Raw genomic sequence first — 21,254 nt, forward strand, 5'->3', positions numbered from 1 at the left:
AATATGTGCATACTGTAATAACCATGTCTTTCTTCTTTTACTACCATGTTTTTATCTTTTTATTCTAGAAAAGTATCAAAACTTTGATGACCTGAAAACTCAATTGTACTACAAGACTGTCTCTACGCTTTTCCACTACAAAGGAAACTCCGTTGAAAGCTATGTTGGCACTTCATCATATTCTTCACTTTTTGTTCTTGAATTTTTTTCAACTGAGAGAGACACTCATATATCAGTATACCTGACAACTGACTTAGCCCATGGGAATCTTTTTCCAGAGCTTCCAGGAGATCCTCGTATTGATGTCTCCACGGTCAGCCATAATTCGGTTTCATTGGTCTGGAAACCAAGTCCATCTGCAGTGAAGCAGAAGGAAAACATAGAATATTGCCTTCTAGTCAATGAAAAACATAACTATAAAAGTTTGTGTGCTGCTGACACAGCTATTCGATCCGCAGGCAGAAAATGGCCAGACTTAGCAAGTTTACCCCTCTTGCAGCATCTTGATGACCATCAAAGGGTTATGCTCTTTTCAAACAGTGATTTTAGAATTATTCACAAAACCAGCAATATAGATGTGAGGCAGATGTGTATCGGCAACAAAAATGCCTACACAGTATCTAATTTGAGTTCTAACACTCAATATTACTTTGATGTATTTGTAGTTAATCTGTTAACCAATGCCAGTGCTGCCTACACAGGTACCTTTGCAAAGACTTGGTTGGAGCCAAAACCCAAGTTTACATTGCTAAAGGATGGTAAAATAATCCAAATTAATTTTGATGGCAAAAGACAAAAAGTATATAACTTTGAATATCAGGCACTGCATAAAAAGGTCCAATTCACATTACAAACCTGTAAAGGCCAAATGCGTGCACAAATATCAAGAAACGGCAGATTGCTAGTTTCAGAATCCATTCAAGGTTTAAGACATATTACACTGAAAGGTAAATTGATGGATAAATACTTGGCTACTCTAAAGCCAGCAGAACCATTGTCAAATACCACTGCAATTATTCAGGCTTCATCTCACATCCACAAGTCCTTATTCCCATTTTTTCCTATCAGTTTGAAAATCAAGTCTTTCAATAAACTGAGGACATGTAACTCAATAACTATTGCCTGGCTAGGCACACAGGAAAGGAACATGTACTGTGTCTACAAGAAGCAAATTCAAGAAGATCAAGTGTGGAGAGCAATGTCCAGTGTCGATAGTTGCTCAGGACCTGAATCTAGGCCAAAATCAGAGAAAGTTTTGTGCAAATACTTCCATGAAATCAACATCCAAAGAGCAGTAACTACAGAAAGAATAGGTGGTCTAGAAAAAGGCACATCATACCTATTGGATGTTTATCTCATCGGATCATCTGGAGTACTGGTTAGGTATCAGAGTAAAGTTGTTAAAACCAGAAAAACTTGTTGAAGACATTGTTTTTTTTACCTACTAACAGTATAAAACAGAGACTCCCAAAGGCAAATACAAAAAGGAGATGGAGCTCCAAAATCTAGATGTTTATATTTACTTTTATATAAAAACCCATTGATTGTTTTGTATAGGTCACCATAATGACCAAGTGAAGATTGAGAGGGTATGATCTCACAATGTTTTAACAATGTTTAATGTGAATTGTATCTATGGGTTTTTTGCCACCTATGTGTTTTTGGGATGTATTTTTTTTACTAAAAAGGATCTCAAATTTTTAATATATAATAGGGCATCTTATGCAGGCTAAAAAAAATATACCCCCTTTTAAGAGTTACATACACATATGCAAACATTTAATTTTGTAGCATTTAGTACCGACTTATAGTCATCAGATGTTAAAACTGTTCATGAGGGGCTCTTAGTCATAAAGAAAATAATTTCATAGAAGGCAAAAGAACCAGAGACACTTGCAAACTACAAAAAGGTTACATCCTAACATGATTAATGATTAAAAGTCTGGGCACAATAGATATAATCACAACCATACAAAATAGCTCACATATTACTCGCAAAGCAGCAACTATAAAATGCAGATTTTAATGGCAGTTCCCCTTTAATAGATATGCTGTTAAAATATTTCATATGTTTCTATACATATTTGCTAATACTTTAAAGTTGTAACCCTTTATCATAAATCATTCTGGTTACCTGTAATAAGACATATGCAGTATATTATATAATTTTTCTTAATGCTTTGATTCAGGCTACTATTATTTATAATAATTGTAATGCAATTACCATGCCTACCACATTCACATGACCTAAACCCCCTTCCTCCTCTGACATCCCAAGACCACTGACAATCTTCCTGACTGACTTGTAAAAAGAAAGAGACACTTTCTTTGCAGCGGCAACCAAATACATCTTACCCACAGAGCAATTTTGGAGGGAATATATAGCTCATAATATAGTAGGAACAGCACAGAGAAACAACATGCAAACATGCATCTAATTTTGATAATATTTGAAGCATATAGGTCAATGTAGGACCTGCATACAATGAGTTACCCTTGATGCTGGGATGCAGACTTAAATGTTTTTATCAAAATATGAACCAATACCTCATGTTATCAGTTTGCGAGAGACACAGACGTATGCAGTGTTAAGGACAAGCTTTGACAACAACTGTCTTTTCTTTTGTATAAACAGAAGCACTCAATGATTCCACCCATTGGGGCTCATTTACAATTGGATGCTCGTCATTTTCTTTTTTTTTTGAGTAAAATATGCATTTCCGTATTGCACATGCCCATCAAAAAAATCACACGTTCGTACATAGTTTTATGCGTATCATTGACTTAAGCAACAGGCTTAATGGAAAGCGGGTAAGTATAGGCTGAATACAGTAAGGGCATGATAACGTAATTGCAACACAAATAGACATGGACAAATGATACATATTTTAGGAGGCATATAGCTTCAGGGTGCTGGAGGACTTGTGCACAGATATGATTCAGTTTGTAAGTAATCTGAATTCGTGTTTGTATTTAATCAAATTTTATATTAAAAAGCGACATTATCATTTATTCTTAACTCTCAAGACAATATTCTCTCCTGTGCATATTACATATTACATTATTTTATAGTTTACACACTTGTCTTGAGATGCACTTGAATCAATATATGCTTCTTTTTGAAATCTTTCACTTACGCATATTCAAAGTGCAACTGCTTCCACCTATAAATGAGCCCCATTACATGTAGATAATGAATACACTTTAAAGTACAGGACACATGAACATTCATTTTGCATACCATGAATGTGTCTAAGAGGTCTTTGCTAAATATCAGGTTTGATTTACATTATCTTACATACTACCATATTTAATACTACATTATTCACAACACTGTTGTGTAGCAGGATGGAGTGTACCTGCAAAAGTCCTGTGTCAAACGTGACAGTAATATATCACTTTGTGTGTTTTGAAACATAGATTTACAGCTCTGTTAATTTAATATCAATGTTAGCACTAATGCAATTCACCAAATATTTGTTGAATTAACAATTAGTAGTTTAGCTGCTATTGTGTGTTGTCAGATTTTCAAAGTGTTTATTTGCAGTAACACAGAAGGTGTGTAGGCTACATATAATGAAAGAGCATTGTTCTGGAACATACATACTGTTATTTAAATATAGCAATATGGCGATTGGTGTTTAAAACTCTCTATCGCCTGTTCTGTAGATATAGAAGTTCCTTTTTTGGTTTACCTGTTGTTTTTTCTCCATAGCAGCCATTGGTAGAAAGAAATAACAAACAATAACAAACAAACACTATTGTTAAGGAATCTGTACTAAATTATAAATGCTCTATGTTGTACGTCTGTGATGGTTTTCTAATAAAATTCCATATTCCCAATGTAGCTGCTATTGCACTTTCATTGAGGTCTGTGCATCACTGGAGAACTATTTTAATTTGAAGGAAAAACTAAGACTACACTGTGTTATTGTCGCCATGAGTGCAATTACTTTCTAATAATACAGGCAGCACAGGGTTTGCATGTATTAATAGACAAATATTTGGCTTCAGTAAAATTTGCAGAACAGCATTGAGTTTCCTTGTAAATGAGCAGTATCATTAAAAGATAGGTCTGCAAGAGTTATAGTAAATTAAAAGTTTGCACAAGAATACATACATGCGATATATATATATATATATATATATACACACACTCCTCACCGCAACAGTGTGTTTGCGATCCCGACCCCCTTCCCCTCTTCCTCCCTTCCCCTAGCAGTGTGTTTGCGATCCTGACCCCCATCCCTCCCCCAGCAGTGTGTTTGCAATCCAGACCCCCCTCCCTCTCTCCCCCAGCAGTGTGTTTGCGATCATGACCCAACTCCCTCTCTACCCCAGCAGTGTGTTTGCGATCCCGACCCCCTTCCCCTCTTCCTCCCTTCCCCCAGCAGTGTGTTTGCGATCCTGACCCCCATCCCTCCCCCAGCAGTGTGTTTGCGATCATGACCCAACTCCCTCTCTACCCCAGCAGTGTGTTTGCGATCCTGACCCCCCCAGCCCCTCTCCCTCCCTCCCTCCCCCCAGCAGTGTGTTTGCGATCCCTTCCCCACAGAAGTGTGTTTGCAATTCCGATTCCCCCAGCACTGTGTTTGCGATCCCAATCCCCCATCCCTCCCCCCAGCAGTGTGTTTGTGATCCCTTCCTCCCCAGCACTGTGTTTGCAATTCTGATCCCTGCTCCCTCCCCCCAGCAGTATGTTTGTGATCCCGACTCCCCCTCCTTCCCCATACCAGTGTGTTTGCGATCCCAACCATCACTGCCTCCTCATAGCAGTGTGTTTGCGATCCCGATTCCCCCCTTCCCCAGCAGTATGCTTGTGATGCCTCCCCCCTCCCACCCAGCAGTGTGTTTGTCATCCCGACCCCCCTCCCTCCCCCCAGCAGTATGATTGCCATCCCAAATCCCCTCCCCCCCAACAGGGTGTTTGCGATCCCAATCCCCCCTCCCTCCCTACCTCCCTCACCCCACCAGCAGTGTGTTTGCATTCCCGATCTCCCCTCACTCCCCACAGCAGTCTGTTTGCGATCCCGACCCCCTCCCTCCCTCTCCCAGCAGTGTGTTTGCGATCCAGATCCCCTCCACCCCCCCAGCAGTGTGTTTGTGATCCCTTCCCCTCCAGCACTGTGTTTGCAATCCCAACCCCCCCTCCCTCCCCCCAGCAGTGTGTTTGCGATCCCGATCCCCCTTCCCTCCCTACCTCCCTCACCCCAAGAGCAGGGTGTTTGTGATCCCTTCCCCTCCAGCACTGTGTTTGCAATCCCAACCCCCCCTCCCTCCCCCCAGCAGTGTGTTTGCGATCCCGATCCCCCTTCCCTCCCTACCTCCCTCACCCCAAGAGCAGGGTGTTTGTGATCCCAATTCCCCACCTCCCTCAGCAGTGTGTTTGCGATCCTGACCCCTCTCCCTCCCCATAGCAGTGTGCTTGTGATCCCGATTCCCACCCTCCCCCAGAAGTGTGTTTGCAATTCCTCGCCCTCTCCCCCCCAGCAGTGTGTTTGCGATCCCAACCCTCCCTCCCTCCCCCAGCAGTGTGTTTGCGATCCCGATCTCCCTTCCCTCCCTACCTCCCTCACCCCAAGAGCAGTCTGTTTGTGATCCCAATTCCCCATCTCCCCCAGCAGTGTGTTTGCGATTCCTCCCCCCCAGCAGTGTGTTTGCGATCCCGACCCCCCTCCCTTCCCCCAGCAGTGTGTTTGCAATCCCGATCCCCCCTCTCTCCCTCCAGCAGGGTGTTTGCGATCCCGACCCCCCTCCCTCCCTCCGTCACTCAACCAGCAGTGTGTTTGCGATCCCGATCCCCCCTCACTCTCCACAGCAGTTTGTTTGCAATCCCGATCCCCCTTCCTCCCCCCTCCCCCAGCAGAGTGTTTGCGATCCCGATTCCCCCCTTCCTCCCCCCCTTCCCCCAGCAGAGTGTTTGCGATCCCGATCCCCCTCCCTCCACACAGCAGTGTGTTTGTGATCTCTCCCCCCCTGCTCCCTCCCTCCCCCCAGCAGTGTGTTTGCGATCCCCTGGGCAGTGGGTGTAGGGTAATAACGGCGATTATAGATGAAAAAAACCAAACAGATGCCATTTTGTTTTGTGGAACTACAAGGCCCAGACAGCCAAGGTGCCATAAATAGTGTGGGCATGCTGCTACTTGTATAACTACAAGCACAAGCATACCCATGGCAGCCAGGACATGTTGGCACTTGGAGAACCAAAAGTGCCCACATGCCCTTACACCCACGGCTGGCTGGGACTTGTAGTTCCACAAACCAAAATGTTTACAAAACGACAAAACCCTCATTGAAACCACTAACATTTAATAAAACTAATAAACCCGCAATAAAGACAGTAAACACCATCATATTTTTTTTTAAAAAAATAATAAATTCCCTATACTCACCAGTGAAGTTTTCTTCTGTCGTCACCAGCTTTTATTCCTAAAATGGCTGTCAGCCAAGTCCAAAATAAATTTGTAGTTTCTAAAGTCCGGCTTGACCAAGTCCAAAATGAATTTGTAGATCCAAAAGTCCTGCTTGAAATCTCATCTTATCTTATCTTCTTGGGCACAAAATCCCCTTTGTTGATTGCAGTCTTCAGCCAGGAGGCCCCTTGTTAATTGAAGTCTTCTTTGCTTCAGCCAAGCGGGCCCCATATTTGCAAAATTCACGATTCTTCTTTCTGCCTTGCAGAAATAAATAAAACAGATGAACCGCCGCAAACAGCTTCTACTAGGTAGTAGCTCCAATACGCAATGAGCTTAGCTGATTGCAGTAGGTCTATTTATAGTATTCGGGGATTTTCCCACAAGCATGGGAAACCCCTCATACTATAAATAGACCTACTGCATGAACTAGGTTCATTGCGTACTGGAACTTCTACAGCTTCTACACTAGAAGCTCTGTTTTAACAAAATGTATATATGTCTCTGTTAATGTTATATTATTCAAGTTAAGAAGACGTATATATTTATTTGAATTGGAGGTTATAATATACTTTAATTTATATATATCATCATTAGATGCTTATCATTTGGTTTTATTGTTTATACTAAGACTTTATTTGAAGATTAAGGGCTAGATTTACTAAGCTGCGGGTTTGAAAAAGTGGGGATGTTGCCTATAGCAACCAATCAGATTCTAGCTTTCATTTATTTAGTACCTTATACAAAATGATAGCTAGAATCTGATTGGTTGCTATAGGCAACATCCCCACTTTTTCAAACCCGCAGCTTAGTAAATCTAGCCCTAAGTGTATTTCTCCTAAATCTAAGAGAACATTTTTTGCATATTCATAGAATATCTATCAAAAGAGGTTTGTTTGTCTCCCATATCATCTATTACCATTTATATGCTGTTTGTAGTTTGACAGCACAATGGTTTACAATATAGAGAGATATGATTATGGAGCTCTGTAAATATGTTAGATATAATAATTGTAAATGATCAAAATTATGTTTTAAATATATATATTTTATGTTTTTCTTTTGAAATGTATATTGATATATTTATTCATTTTTTGGATTTATACGTGTATAAATTCTTGTGAATGTCGTATGATTCACGACGGGGAGATTAATACACTTATCTGAATAGGAAGTTATAATATATTTTATATATACTACTATTAGATATTGATCATTTGGTTATATATTATCAAGACTCCTTTTGAAGTTTAAGTGTGCTCCTCCTGAATACGAAAGAGGAAAAATTTGCATAATCACTGCATATCTATTGAAAGAGGCTGATTGTCTCCTTATCACCTGTTTCCAATAACGTGCAGCCCATCACACAAACACACATTTTACTAACATGCAGCCCATCACACACACACACTTTACTGACATGCTGCTCATCACACACACACATTTTACTGACATGCAACCCATCACGCACTACTCACTGAAACATAGTTTTTTTTTCTTTTTCTTTTTTAATTACTCACCTGCCTTGCATTTTTAAAGGATTTGTGTACTTATGCCGGGCACTGTCGTGATAGCACACGGCCGGTGGGGAGCATTAAGTGCTGTAGAGACACAACCAGTCAGAGACTGCCATCCTGTTTACTGTCACTGCTGACAGTGAGAGCAAGCAGCATGATCTGTGCTCGGTTAAACACTCTGCCTTCCCCACATACTTCTTGATTCGATCTGCCCTTCTACCTGCGCCATGTATTTTCCCCGCGTCTCCCCTGTCCCAGGGCCCCAGCCAGCAACTATGAGCAGGATTGGGACCACCACTGGCTCACTGCTCTCCTGAGACTCCAGCACAACCCTTTCTAAAGTACATTGTACATAGCTGGATACTTACATTACCTCCTTAAGAGCAGCATTACCAGCGTCACCTATCTCACTGATGTCATCAAGTCGCGCTGGAGTCTTTCTGCATCAGGATTGGCTGAATCTGGTTCACAAAAGAATCGTCATGGATCCTCGTCGGGAATCAGCTGTCCGGACTGAAGATGTTGGGGTAAGTGTTGTCGGTGTACTCAGCACCGTTAGGCCGTTCCCCACCCCCAGACCCTGGGCGCTGTGGTGTTGTGATGGCGACTTCGGAGCTTTTTGGTTCTGCTACTTCTAACAGCTGTCTGGTCCTTTCATCTCAGCCAAACTGAAAACGCAGAGCCATACCTATGGTACATGTCAAAGAGAGTGGGTGTACACATCCTGGCTTCACATGAGAATACAAATATGGCTGACTATTTTCGCTAAGAGATATTCATTTCTGAGCTGGAGAAATTAGCCAAATTTTCTATCCACAGGGGGGATGGTTAGTGTTTTGGGGCTGAGAGGGGGGTACCCTGTAGTATTATTAGTGCTCTCATTTCAAAGTTTAATTTCTCTGAGTGGTGCCAGAGCGACTGTAACAGAGCCGTTTAAACTTCCCGCCCCTCAGTGACGTCAGTTAATTTATTCAGGAGATTTAAAAGTGCTCCGAGGTTCCTGCTGTGATCACCTATCTATCATCTGTGTTCTGTGCCGAAAGCCAGTGAGCAGGGCTGCCAAGAGGAATTCAGGGCCCCAGTACAACAAATTCATGGGGCCCCCCCTTATAGTCGACGCTGGGCGGCGCAAAATTTTTCGGGGGTGTGGTCATGCATTTGGGGGCGTGGCAAATGCGCCTTTGGGGCGTGGCTAACATCAAAATCACTAGGCTCTCAATTCGCCGGAGCGTCACATATGTCCAAGCACTCCTGACTTTCAGGATATCTAGCACCACAGTGTAGTATACAAAGAATGCACTGTGTACACAGAGAGTTCAGTCTTGGCCTGCACCTTACATTGGGCACAACATTCACCAAAAATTGGTATTGTCCCTACTAGAATCACAACATTTCACACACTGTGCTGCTCTCTCCTACCTGTTCTTCTCACTTTCTCCACCTGTGGCTTTCTCCACCTGTGGCTTTCTTTAGTTGGGCCTTGTCCGGATCCTGGAATGTTGAAGGACCTATTTGGAAAAAAAAATGGCTACATTTAGAAAATTACAGCCAGCCCCGGCGTTAAATCAATAGCACCCACGATTAATAATTAGGCCTTCCTCCAGCCCCAACATTGAAATAATAGTATTTACATTTAATAAATAAACCTATTCCCTTCCTGCAAACAACAATACCTATTTCCCGCAATCATCACTGCCATTAAATAACTCTAAGTCACATTTAATAAATAGACCTCATTCTCCCTAAACTCACCCCCATATTCAATAGCCCCCAAACACCCCCATCTTAAATTAATAGTCCCCACTATTAAATTGCCCCACCATCACCCTACAAACTGTGACCACTCTAACTGGGTGTTAAATGAATATTGTTCCTCATATTAAGATTAGGGAGTAAATGTATCCAGCTGAGAGTTTTCCGGCGTGTTTGAAAAACCAATCAGATTCTAGCTATCATTTATTTAGTACATTCTACAAAATGATAGCTAGAATCTGATTGGTTGCTATAGGCAACATCTCCAAATTTATCAAACCTGCAGCTTGATAAATTTACCCCAGGTCCTTAATCTGGAGTAAAACGGTGTACAGTATAAATCCCACTATATTGCTTAGTCTCTGCAGCAATTATAATCTCACTGGTGGGAAATTCCCGGTTGGCACAGTCTATTGCACAGGGAACTCCCAATATGACATCAGTCCCTTTGCAGTGGCAAGAGGAAAGTGGGGTTCTGCGTGGGGACACTAGAGAGAACTAGGGCCCCCCATAGATGGGACGAACATAAGATACTATGGGGGGTGGAGGCTATCTCATTAAACTCCACCCCAAACATTTCTTTCAGTTTTTAATGAAATTATCTTTTAAGCAGTATTTTTTAAAGAAGATAATCAATGACATGTTATATAGACTGTCCCACAGTGGGAAGAAAATGTGATGGAACACATGGAGTCATAACCATTTTAGGTGTCTGATTTGTTCCAAGACAGTATGTTTAGAACATGAATAACTTGCTCACAAAGATGTAACATTATGCACCGTCCTCGTATTATTACTTTATTCCGAGAGACACCGACGTGAGAATTCCCCTTGACTGATTTATGCTACGTAATGAAATGATCATTGCCGAATGGATCAAAATTCTCTCTGAGCCATCTGCCTCTATTCAGCAGAAGTATTACTGGGGGAGAGATGTATAATATATATGTTCTGCACCAGTTTCATGTCAGATATAAGAAGGGGCTTTGTCATATTTGTTGCAAGCAGAATACAAATCCAGCAGTTAGTCGATGTAATTATACGAGCTCACGAGGAGCCGGAATTGCAGAGAAAAGTGTTTTTTTCTTACAACAGACTGGTATAGCAGAGGAACATTCACAGAATTCCACAATAATTACCATTACAGCAACTCCCGGTGATAGTGTCTACAATACTGTGTGCCAGAAGTGCTCCTCACTGACTGACGGGCGTGACTTGATGACGTCACGCCCGGCAGTCAATGTGAATGGAGCAGAGAAGAGAGGATGGGCGCGGCGCCGCGATCACGTGAGTATGATTCTTTTTTTCTTTTTTTTTTCGTTCCAGCTCCCCCCTTTAAAAATAAAAAATAAAAATCACCAAATAGAAAAAAAAATAAAAAAAATGTAAAATTAAAAATTAGCACGCAAATGTAAAATGTACCCGCCCCCCCCCCTCTTGGCGGCCCAGCCAGCGAGGTATGCAGCGAGTAACATAACACAGTTCTCCTTATAGTAGCCCACATGCTTTAATCCTGCCTGCCTCGGAACCTGAATTTGGGGAGAACACGATATTCACAAGCTGCGCATGGCTCACTAACATGTCACACACTTGCTGTCCTCACACTGCACTACCTGTCACTCACTGCCCTGGAAATTGCACTGTTTTACAAATATTATAATGACATAATATTCTCTTTCATTTCGGACCTCGTTTAACTGTACGCCAATAGATGCACAGGTGTAGACATGTTTACATATATTTACTATATCCTGTGTCACATTTATTAAATTCACAAAACGTCAGTGGTAGTATATCTATTTTGTCTTTATGGGTGGACTTGGGTTGAAAAGAATCGAAGCATGTGTGCTTGATTTTGCCTTTTTTTTTTTTTGCAAAGATATGATGCTTTTGTTTGAGTTGTATGGCTCTATGTGCTGGGGCTTCTTGCATTCCCGAGCTCAGTTACATTTATCTCTGCTAGGAGATGGGAAAGTCTGGCTGCTATAGATGGACATACACTTCATGTTGTCACACTGGCTGCACACTGGAGCGATGTGTCAGATAGTGTGCAGTATACTACAACGCGCAGTATAAATCTCAATTTAGTCCACTGCACTGCGGATAAATTTCTTTAAAAGTACTGTCAATCTCAGTGCATTGCATTATATAACTGCAGAGCGCATGTATATCTAGCCAAGTGCCCATCTCATTCACTGCAGTATCTGGAAGTCATGGTTCTCAGTGGAATGCATAGGCTATAGAGAGATGCACTCTGCCAGAGACATTCAGAAGTGCAAGCTGACTGTGATCATCTGATAGTGGAGACAGCATGGCAGCATGTTGACACAGAGAATACTCATGAGAGATCTCTATTGGAAACCACGAGATAAACTTCTGTCCACTAGGAAAACCACCAATAGCTGGACTTTGGGTAAGACAGCACAATTTACGTTTACAATTTAAGGCATACTTACCTACTTTTGAGACCAGCTGTCCGGGAGGGGGTCCACCGAGGGGGCGTGGCCACGTGCAATGCGCCCCTGTCAATCTTATTCAATTATGGCCAATCGTAGCAGTGGGCGGGGCCACAATGCTGCGGTTAGCCCCGCCCCCACCATTTACATCATCAGGGAAATGCTGGTTCCGGGATTTTTGCCTGCTATCTCGGGAGTCCGGGAGAACTCCCAAAAATTCGGGAGTCTCCCGGACATTCCGGGAGAGTAAGCAACTATGATTTAAGGGACTAATAGAAGTCAGCTTGTATGATACAGATCCATTTATTCTCTTATTGTTTTGTTGGAGAGTCTCTGAGATGATTCTATGCAGATTGTTCATATTGACAAGAATTTTTCTACCTTTGGGATACTAATTTGTGTCCATAGGTGAATGGCACTTGTTTGCACTGGTATTACTATACCCCCTAGGACATAGTGACATTATTCACTTATATTTGTGTGCACTTATTATTATTTCTATTTCATACACACATTGTCTATATTTACCAACTCCCCTCAGACACACGACTGAATATCTCTCTGGATTTCTTACCAAACACACAGAGTGTAGAGCTAATTTGTTTTCTTTATAGTTGTTGTAATTAAGAATGCTGGATACTGGTGCATAGGCTGTGACAATTGAGAGAAAAGCTGGTGCACAGGGGTTGATGTGTGATAAAAGCTGGGGCGCAAAGGGTAACGTGATAAAAAATCATGGGCACATAGAAGTATGGTAAAGAAAATTATACTGCTGCATAGGCTGTGACAATTGAAAGAAAAGCTGGTGAGCAGGTGGTGACGTGAAAGAAAAGCTGGTACGCAAGGGGAGACATGTGAAAGCAAAGCTGGTACGCAAGGGGTAACATGAAAGAAAAGCTGGTACGGTGTGACATGAGAAAGAAAAGCTTGTGAGCAGGGGGTGACAACTAAGAGAAAAGCAGGAGGGGCACAGGGTGTGATGTGATAAAAAAAAACTTGAGCAAATAGGAGTGACGTGAGAGAAAATTTGGTGCACAGGGGTGACGAGAAAGAAAAGCTGGTGCGCAAGGGATGATATGTAAAAGAAAAGCTGGTGCACAAGTGGGTATGTGAGATAAAATCTGGTGCATAGGCAGTGACAAGTGAGAGAAAAGCTAGTGTGAATGGGGGTGACCTGAGAGAAAAGCTGGTGCACAGGTGGTGTTGTGATAGAAAAGCTGGTGCGGAGGGGGTGACATGAGAATAAAGCTGGAGCACTTGGCGATGGCATTTATGCATGCGATCACAAAGCTGGTGGGCATTGGGGCATGTGTGAGAAAAAGCCATGCACTGGAAATGGAGGGTGCTAGGTTTAGAGGAAATCTTAGAGGAAAAATTACTCTATCAAAACGGTAGTGGATAGGTGGGATAGTCATCCAACAGAGGTGGTAGAGGTTAGTATAATAGAGCAATATTAAAACTCTTGTTTTTTTAGGGATTAAGAAAAATAGTGGAAAATAGATGGGCCAAGTTATTCTTAATGGCCATACAATTCTAGGCTTATAAATTTATTATCAATATTTTTACTTTATAAAAAGCCATGAAATTCCATAGACAAAAAACCTTACGGTTTAACATGTCCGATTACGGTTCCTTACACACCATCTAAAATGTAAGAAAACTATTGAAATTCTTCCACTAAAACTCCAAAAAGCAATGAAATTACAATGATTAAGGCAGAAACCTTAATGGACTTGTTACTTACGCAATACAGACATGGTTTGCCATCACATCCTGTGGTTAGCTGCAGATTCAGCAATATCATGGAGTGAGATTGCTGTCACTCACAAAATGGTGGAGCTGCTAATTCACAGATTTGTGTGTTCACTGGAATACACACATGCAGTACTATTACATTACTATTACATTTTCTTAGTTTAGCTTTATCGTAGTTTAGGGCCTGCACAATTATTGAAAGAAACTGGAGTGAAGTACTGTCCGCTGGTACCAGTGGGAGCGCAGCTTAGCGAGTGCATGCGGGCGCGGTATGTATGTTTCTTTTTGGTATTGGCTGTACTGTATTATAATTATGTATTGAACTGTTAAATTTTACATCTGCTAAAATAAATTACTTTGTGCTTTGGAAACACAATACAATCGCTTATGCAATGCTTATTTGAAAACGATAGAAGTTCTTTAATAATTTGGGGGCTCTTAGCGGAGGTTACGTTACCGGAAGGTATGCAATGCTTACGGATTTCGGTTGCTCAAGAAAGGGTGGATTGACGCGTTACATACAGGAAAGATTGCAATGTGTTAAAAACCTGTTGTTCATTCTGTTTTGAGAAACCGAATGTCCATTGTTGCGTAATCTGAAGGAACGCTAACTTGAATCTAGGTACGAGAAATAAAAATGTTTCTTTTTATTGTCGTTTTGCGTTTTAAAAGGTATTGCATTGCATAGGGTATGTGTACTTCCTGCTTAGCGTATGTGAACTTCCGGTATTGTTGCCACGTGTTTAAACAGTCGTGTTCTTTTAGTCTGTTATTTATGCATAGTATAATTACTTGTTAAAGCCTCTGAAAAGATATTACTATTGTTTGGGAAATTTATTTTCTGTGCAGAAAACAAAAGGTTGTGTGTGTGTATGCGAATGGTATGCATAAAGATAAGAATTTAAGCACTGTTGAAAGGAGACAGGAAATCATTGAATTTAGGTACTGTTGAAAGGAGACAGGAAATCGTTGTATACAGTTTAAAACAGATAGCGCTATGGTTCAGGTGTGTCTGACAGGGCACGGTAAAAAGGTGACCTGATAACAAAGGTTCTGTTCTAAGGGTGAGCAGGATATAAAGAGACCTTTGTGTGAAGTGGTGTTCTGTTCTAACAAAGAACAGGGGAAAAAGAGACACCACAGAGTATACATGACAGGTATACTCGAAGTGAAAATAACAGGTTTTCGAGGCATTCCCAATAGTAATTGCAAAGCTTTCTGATAGTATCTGTAAGCGATGCGATCGGACCGCATGGTTGATTTTGTGCAGCCGTGATTGTGACTTGGGAGATGTGGGAGGAAATACGCTGCAACCACTGATATTCTTGATTGATATCGGTTGCTAATAGTGGTAAAGTACTCAAACTTGGAAAAGCAGGGTATTGCGAAGTTGGTATTTGTCTGATCTCAGTTGTGTTAGGTTGTTTCTCCAGTGAGTACGCTGACAATCGCGTGTTATTGTTCAGTTGTACTCAGTAGCGTGGAGTTGAGGGGACTGTTGAAATCGTCCAGGGCCAAGAAGACATGGCCAATTGTGTGCTGCCTAATGAATAGCCGGTTGGTTCGGCAAAGTATGTTATGCATAATAAATATGGTGCGTATGCAACGGCATACTGCGACAAATGGGTCAAGATGACCCGGGAGTGTGTGAAACCTTTCCAAAACGTAGGTAGTTTTGACTCAGAGGTGTTAAATAATGTTAGAGAGAAAGTACGGTTGATTAAATCAACAAACACGAGAATTGAACATGATGACTGTATAAATTGTGGCAACAAGAAGGGTACACGTGGCAAGGGAGCGCGTGCCCAGCGGAAGTGAGCATTGCAAAGCGTGGCGAACTGAGCACTAAGCGCCCTCGCCGCCAAATGCAGTTGGAGTGGTAGGTACAGCCAATACCAAAAATGTTAAAAATGTAATGAGTAAGTTGTATGATGTCTTAAGTAATGTTTTAGAAGAAGAAAATGTACCCACAGTCATTTCAGCCATTGCCCATGCCAGTAACATACAAGAAACAGTACATGGACAAGGAAAGGGAACGGTTCCACCAGCAGGGGCAGCGGCTGAAATCAGTGAGAATAATATAGAAATTAATAGAAAGGGGGACATTCATTATACTGCAACAGCAATTCCAGCAACTAGTTCAGAATGTAGTGATTTGGTAAGTTTGCATCCTGTCCGCACAACAGCAGTTCCCAATGGGAAGGCGGACAGAGATGGTGTAGTTTCCATAAAACATGTAGCAATGCATTTTCCATGGACTAAGACGGAATTGTTTACAATTATGTCTGATTTCCCTGATCCTAGAAAAGATTTGGCCAAGTGTCAGAAATTTATTAAACATTTAGGTAATGCACATGAGCCTACTAATAAAGATTGGTGAGTGGTGTTTAGAGCCTGTCTTCCTCTCGATACTGATATACAAAAGTTCATTAAGGATTGTATGATGGAGGAGGATAAATCCTTAACCGAGGATGATAATCAGAAAAATATTAGACGTATAATCACACAGTTGGCCATATATTTTCCAGTGATAGTGGAATGGGGAAAATTTTTCACTATTAAGCAAAAAAGTAGTGAGATTACAATTGACTATTTTGCTAGGGCTCTAGCGACCATGATTAAGTATACAGGGATACCAGATATAAGGGAAAATCCACATCATAGGGAGGTAGCTGTTGCAGTACTAATGGATGGTCTCCGGGAGGATCTAAGGACCTGGATACATACCTCTTTTCCTAATTGGAGAGGTCTCACGGAAAATTAAATTAGATAGCATGCTGTAGAACATGATAAAAATATATGTAAAAAGGAAAAAGCGCAGAGTGATAGGCTAATGATGGTGGGTATCCAGGCTTTAGAGAGATTACATTCACAACCTCAGATTTATAAAAACCACTATAAGGGACGAAAGAAACAGAAATCTTTAAAGTGTTTTAACTGCCTTAAGAAGGGACATTTGAGGAAAGATTGCAAGGAAAATCTTAGAGCGAAAGCTAGGAAATTAGGACCAGACAAGGCAAATAATAATCAATGGTAAGTATTAATGTGCAGGTGTAGAAAGAAACTGATTTAAAAGTATACTTTGTTAATTTTGCTTGTTTGTTTTATGTTGTCACATGTTTGCTTTCCTGATCGCTGGCCGATGGTAAGGAATGAAAATGTTTGTTGTTTAAAGTTAACTATATTGTCTTTTCTTCTCACAGATAAGGGTAGACAAAAGAAATATAGACTTAGGGCTAGATTTACTAAGCTGCGAGTTTGAAAAAGTGGGGATGTTGCCTATAGCAACCAATCAGATTCTAGCTGTCATTTTGTAGAAGGTACTAAATATATGAAAGCTAGAATCTGATTGGTTGCTATAGGCAACATCCCCACTTTTTTAAACCCGCAGCTTAGTAAATCTAGCCCTTAGTGTTTAAGGGGGTAGGATAGAGAAGTGAAAAAATTACTCTTGAAAGACAAATTAACAATGGATCATTGGAACACTCTTTGTTTTAGGCTGCAGTGGCTCATGATAATTTGTTTGCCTGAGAATCATTATTCAAAAATGAAGTATATACATACTTTGCTCTAAAATATCGTTTTATGTATTTCAGATAAGTAGGAGTCACCAAGAGTTAATTTTTCATTTCTCTATTATAAGTTAGGAAGTCCGTCGCAAAGGTATATAGTTATGGTGATACCGAGTTCTAATGAACAAATGACGGACGACACTGGATTGCACGGTTGATGTAGGACCCCCTAGTCAAGTATGGGGAGGGGTCATAGTTTAATGAGTATCTAAGGGGATTAGTGGAATGAATACAGCCGTTTTCCCATAGTGTCCAATCCAGTTGTCATGTTTACTGTAAAAATCTCCCTTTTCTGCATTTCTATTTGTTTTCAAACCCTTGTATTCAAATCTTTCTATTCTTATTATTTGTTGCTCTCCTATTTTCTCATTATTTATATCTATGCTAGTATCTCTTTCTCTTCTCTTGTATAGAGTTACAAAAAGACGTAGACACGGTCTCAGTTATGGGGCTAAGACATTTTTGACATAAGACGGACTCAGGGATATACACACTAGATTGACATAAGTTACAGAAACAGTTAGGGGTTTGTTTTATGTGTATAGAAGCTGCTAATATGAAGCAGAAAGGTTCTGTTGTGGAAATACGATTCACGTTTTATAGATTGCATATCTGTTTTTGTTTTTTGTCTCTGGCCTCCTGTACAAAGTGTGCCTTTATATTTATGCACAAAGGGTGGATGGAGCGCTAGAGGTTAGACATACAGATATGCATTTCTGTGTAGAACATTGGAGTAGGATTTTTGCCACAAGATACGACATAATGTGAAACCCTAGAAAATGTTGAATTTTAGTGTTTTATATTTTTTCACTGTTAGACAGACATGTACTGGATACTGTTATATTTGAAGAAAGTGTTATAGAGATAGACCCCTTTGCCTTTCTCACTTAGTCAAGTAGCTGAATGTGGGGTACTGAAAATGGCATGTGAGTTGGCAGAGGGAAAATCGAATGAAAAACATTGGTCTTCAGCATTTTTGTAGTCTAGGGGGCGACGTTGAGGTGACTGAGAAATCCTTTATAGCAATACCAGCGCAAAAGTAGGACACTACATAGAGGAGTTTATACAGTGACACAGTTACCAACTGAAGTAGCTGCTAGTAAAGTCCACAATTACACACATGACTATACATGGCTGTCACACCAGGGGGTAAATTTATGAAGCTCCGGGTTCTTCAACACCCGCAAGTTCGTCGTCTTCAGCGCTTAAATTTAAAGCGGGTGTTGAAGAACCCGGAGCTTCATACATTTACCCCCAGGGCTAACATAACTGTCAAATAGACAGCAGGGTTTTATGTGACAGCTGACAAATCTATGTTTTGTTTTGTTTTTCGTTGTATTGTTTTAAAATGTGAACACACACACACACACACACACACACACACACACACATACACACACACACATGCACGCATACACATATTAGTTAACATATGAAGATTTGTGTTACCTGAAGAATAAACTGTCTGGAAATTGAAGAGATGTGGTTAGGAGTCTGGCGGACCCTGGAGAGATGGACAAAGTAGACCAGTAGCTCCCAGAGTGTATCTTCCACACCCAGCGGAGGCAGCACATGGTCTGGGTCAGCTGGGTACAGAAGGTATGTGCAAGCTGGTAAGAGTATATTGGGGTGCACCAGACGTTTCTTCTCAAGCTAGTAGGACGGCAACGTCCTATCTTGATTGAGAGAATGTCAGGAAGATGATACCAATAGAGCCATCCCATATCCCTCCTGCCGATGGGTTTTTCTCTAGGTAAAACAAATCCACGTCATCCAAGTACCACCTTGCAGGATCCTCAAGTATACACTGGTGTACCGATTAAATATATCTGGGTAAAGGTTTATTGAAATGTGTATAATGTATTACTGTGTCATACTCAAAGCTTTTGTTATTCAATGTGATAGCCCTAGAGTTATGATAGGTGATAGGGGTATACATGACACTGATAATAATTGTATAAGGTATGAGTAGTGGTAACAAATTCCATACTTTTGATTAGCCACAAACCAGTGTGAACATAAAGTAATGATACTAGTTAGAATGAATTGAATAGAATGAGGGTTTGAACTTGATTGAAGTGGCTAATAGCTTTGGCCACTAGTCCTCCCCACTATCGAGATCACTCCTAAGCTGCCTCTTAACCTGTTGACTTTTGAAATGTTTTGACTTCTCTTGTGATAAGTTTGTAACTGAGAGACTGGTCTAGACTTTGAGAGGAGAGTTAAAGCAGCAACCGAGAACATTCAAAACACTGTCTCCTGAAAAGTTACACTAACTGTCAAAACGGACCGGGAGAGTAAGTTGTGGAACAGTAATTTCCTAGGCTCAGGTTATTTGACAGACAGGTACCAAGTGTAGGCTACCAGCATCATGACTTCAAGGGCAGCAGAGACACACTGGTACCCATTTCACCCACTGCAGAGGAGTCAACACCCAGAGAAGGGTCCAAGTGCACTCATGAATCTGTTCTGGGAGGCCTTGAATGCAGTTAGTAGCACCTGAGCCCAAGACTAAGACAGTTGTTCAGCATGCAGTTGTAGTTTTTCCTGTTCTGTGTTTCTCTCATCTCATTCTGTTTTCAGGACAGTCAATTCTTTTAATTGTGGACAGGTGACAGAGGCTGGTGCAGGTAGTGAAGGAGAAGTTGGGGATGAAGGAGAAGTTAATAGCACAACCGGTCCAGCCAATTACTCTATTCAAATCAGGGGTAAAGGAAAATTTGGAAAACTTGGAGCTTGGAGAAAGTGCGAGGGGCTATTGTCTGAGTAGCATTACGTCCGTAAGTACGTTGATCCCATAGTTGAAGAGAAGTACATCCAGCGATGGCAGTCCAGTAATATTCGGACTTGAGCAGGCATCCTTGAGAATGATTATCATTCTTGGGTGGGTAAGGTTTTAGACCAAACTAAGTGCTGGGCGTGCTCTCACGTGCCTCAGTGATTATATTGAGTAGAACTAGTTCTCTTTCCACTAAATATTCCTGAGGTACCCGAATTATGGGTGGGAGGTCACTAGGGGAAAAGTACCACACCTAGGTCCCTTAGTCTGGAGTCTCCCAATATTTTGCAAACCGACCACTGTTTCACGTACAAAGAAACCTGAGTATTGGGAGACTGGGAAGAACGAACAGACAATAGCCCACCCACAAGTGTTAATGAAAAGAACTGATGACATTAATAGAGTGTATATACTAATGCAAGCTGAAGGAGATTGTATATGACATTATTGATAGACATAGGATGATGTTATTGATGAACATGTATTATCCAAATGTTGTCTGAGCTAAAAGACACGCTTTGGTCGGATGAACCTGTTAGACATGAAGAACTGTAGTAGAGTATTCTGTATAACTGATACATGTTCTATTGTACCCTGTACCATTCCAAATTATGTATTACATGTTTTATTGTACCCTTGAAGGGCATAAAAAAAGGGTTATCGCCAAGCTCCAGAGGTATATGATCTATAGTAAAAGAAAAACATTGTTTTGAGGATTAAAGACTCTCTATTGTGATAACTTGTTTAGATCTACAGACCGTGTGGTCATACAACAAGGGGGACTTACATTACAAAGCAATGAAACATGGTACTGAGATCCTGCATATAAAATCATTAGGGTGATAATTTATTATACTATCAAAGGGTGGAACTGTCGAAGTCGTATAATTGGATAAACGAAAGTATATTGGTTAATATTGTTTTATTGTGCGATTGCACTCAGTATGCCACACTACATGTGGCATGGCACGATTACGCGGTAAAATACGCACGCACACACTTGCACTACA

General features: G+C 41.1%; 1 protein-coding gene across 1 annotated transcript in view; it reads left to right on the forward strand.

Moving 5' to 3' along the window:
* Nucleotides 1-3,843, forward strand: part of LOC142161431 (protein NDNF-like) — a 29,326-nt gene extending 25,483 nt beyond the window's left edge. The window contains exon 4 of the mRNA XM_075217034.1: nt 69-3,843. Within this exon, the coding sequence (XP_075073135.1) occupies nt 69-1,423 (1,355 nt within the window). The 3' untranslated portion in view covers nt 1,424-3,843. The remainder of the gene's footprint in view (nt 1-68) is intronic.
* The last annotated feature ends 17,411 nt before the right edge of the window (nt 3,844-21,254 follow it).

Source organism: Mixophyes fleayi, chromosome 6 (genome assembly GCF_038048845.1).
Source record: "Mixophyes fleayi isolate aMixFle1 chromosome 6, aMixFle1.hap1, whole genome shotgun sequence".
Taxonomy (NCBI): domain Eukaryota; kingdom Metazoa; phylum Chordata; class Amphibia; order Anura; family Limnodynastidae; genus Mixophyes; species Mixophyes fleayi.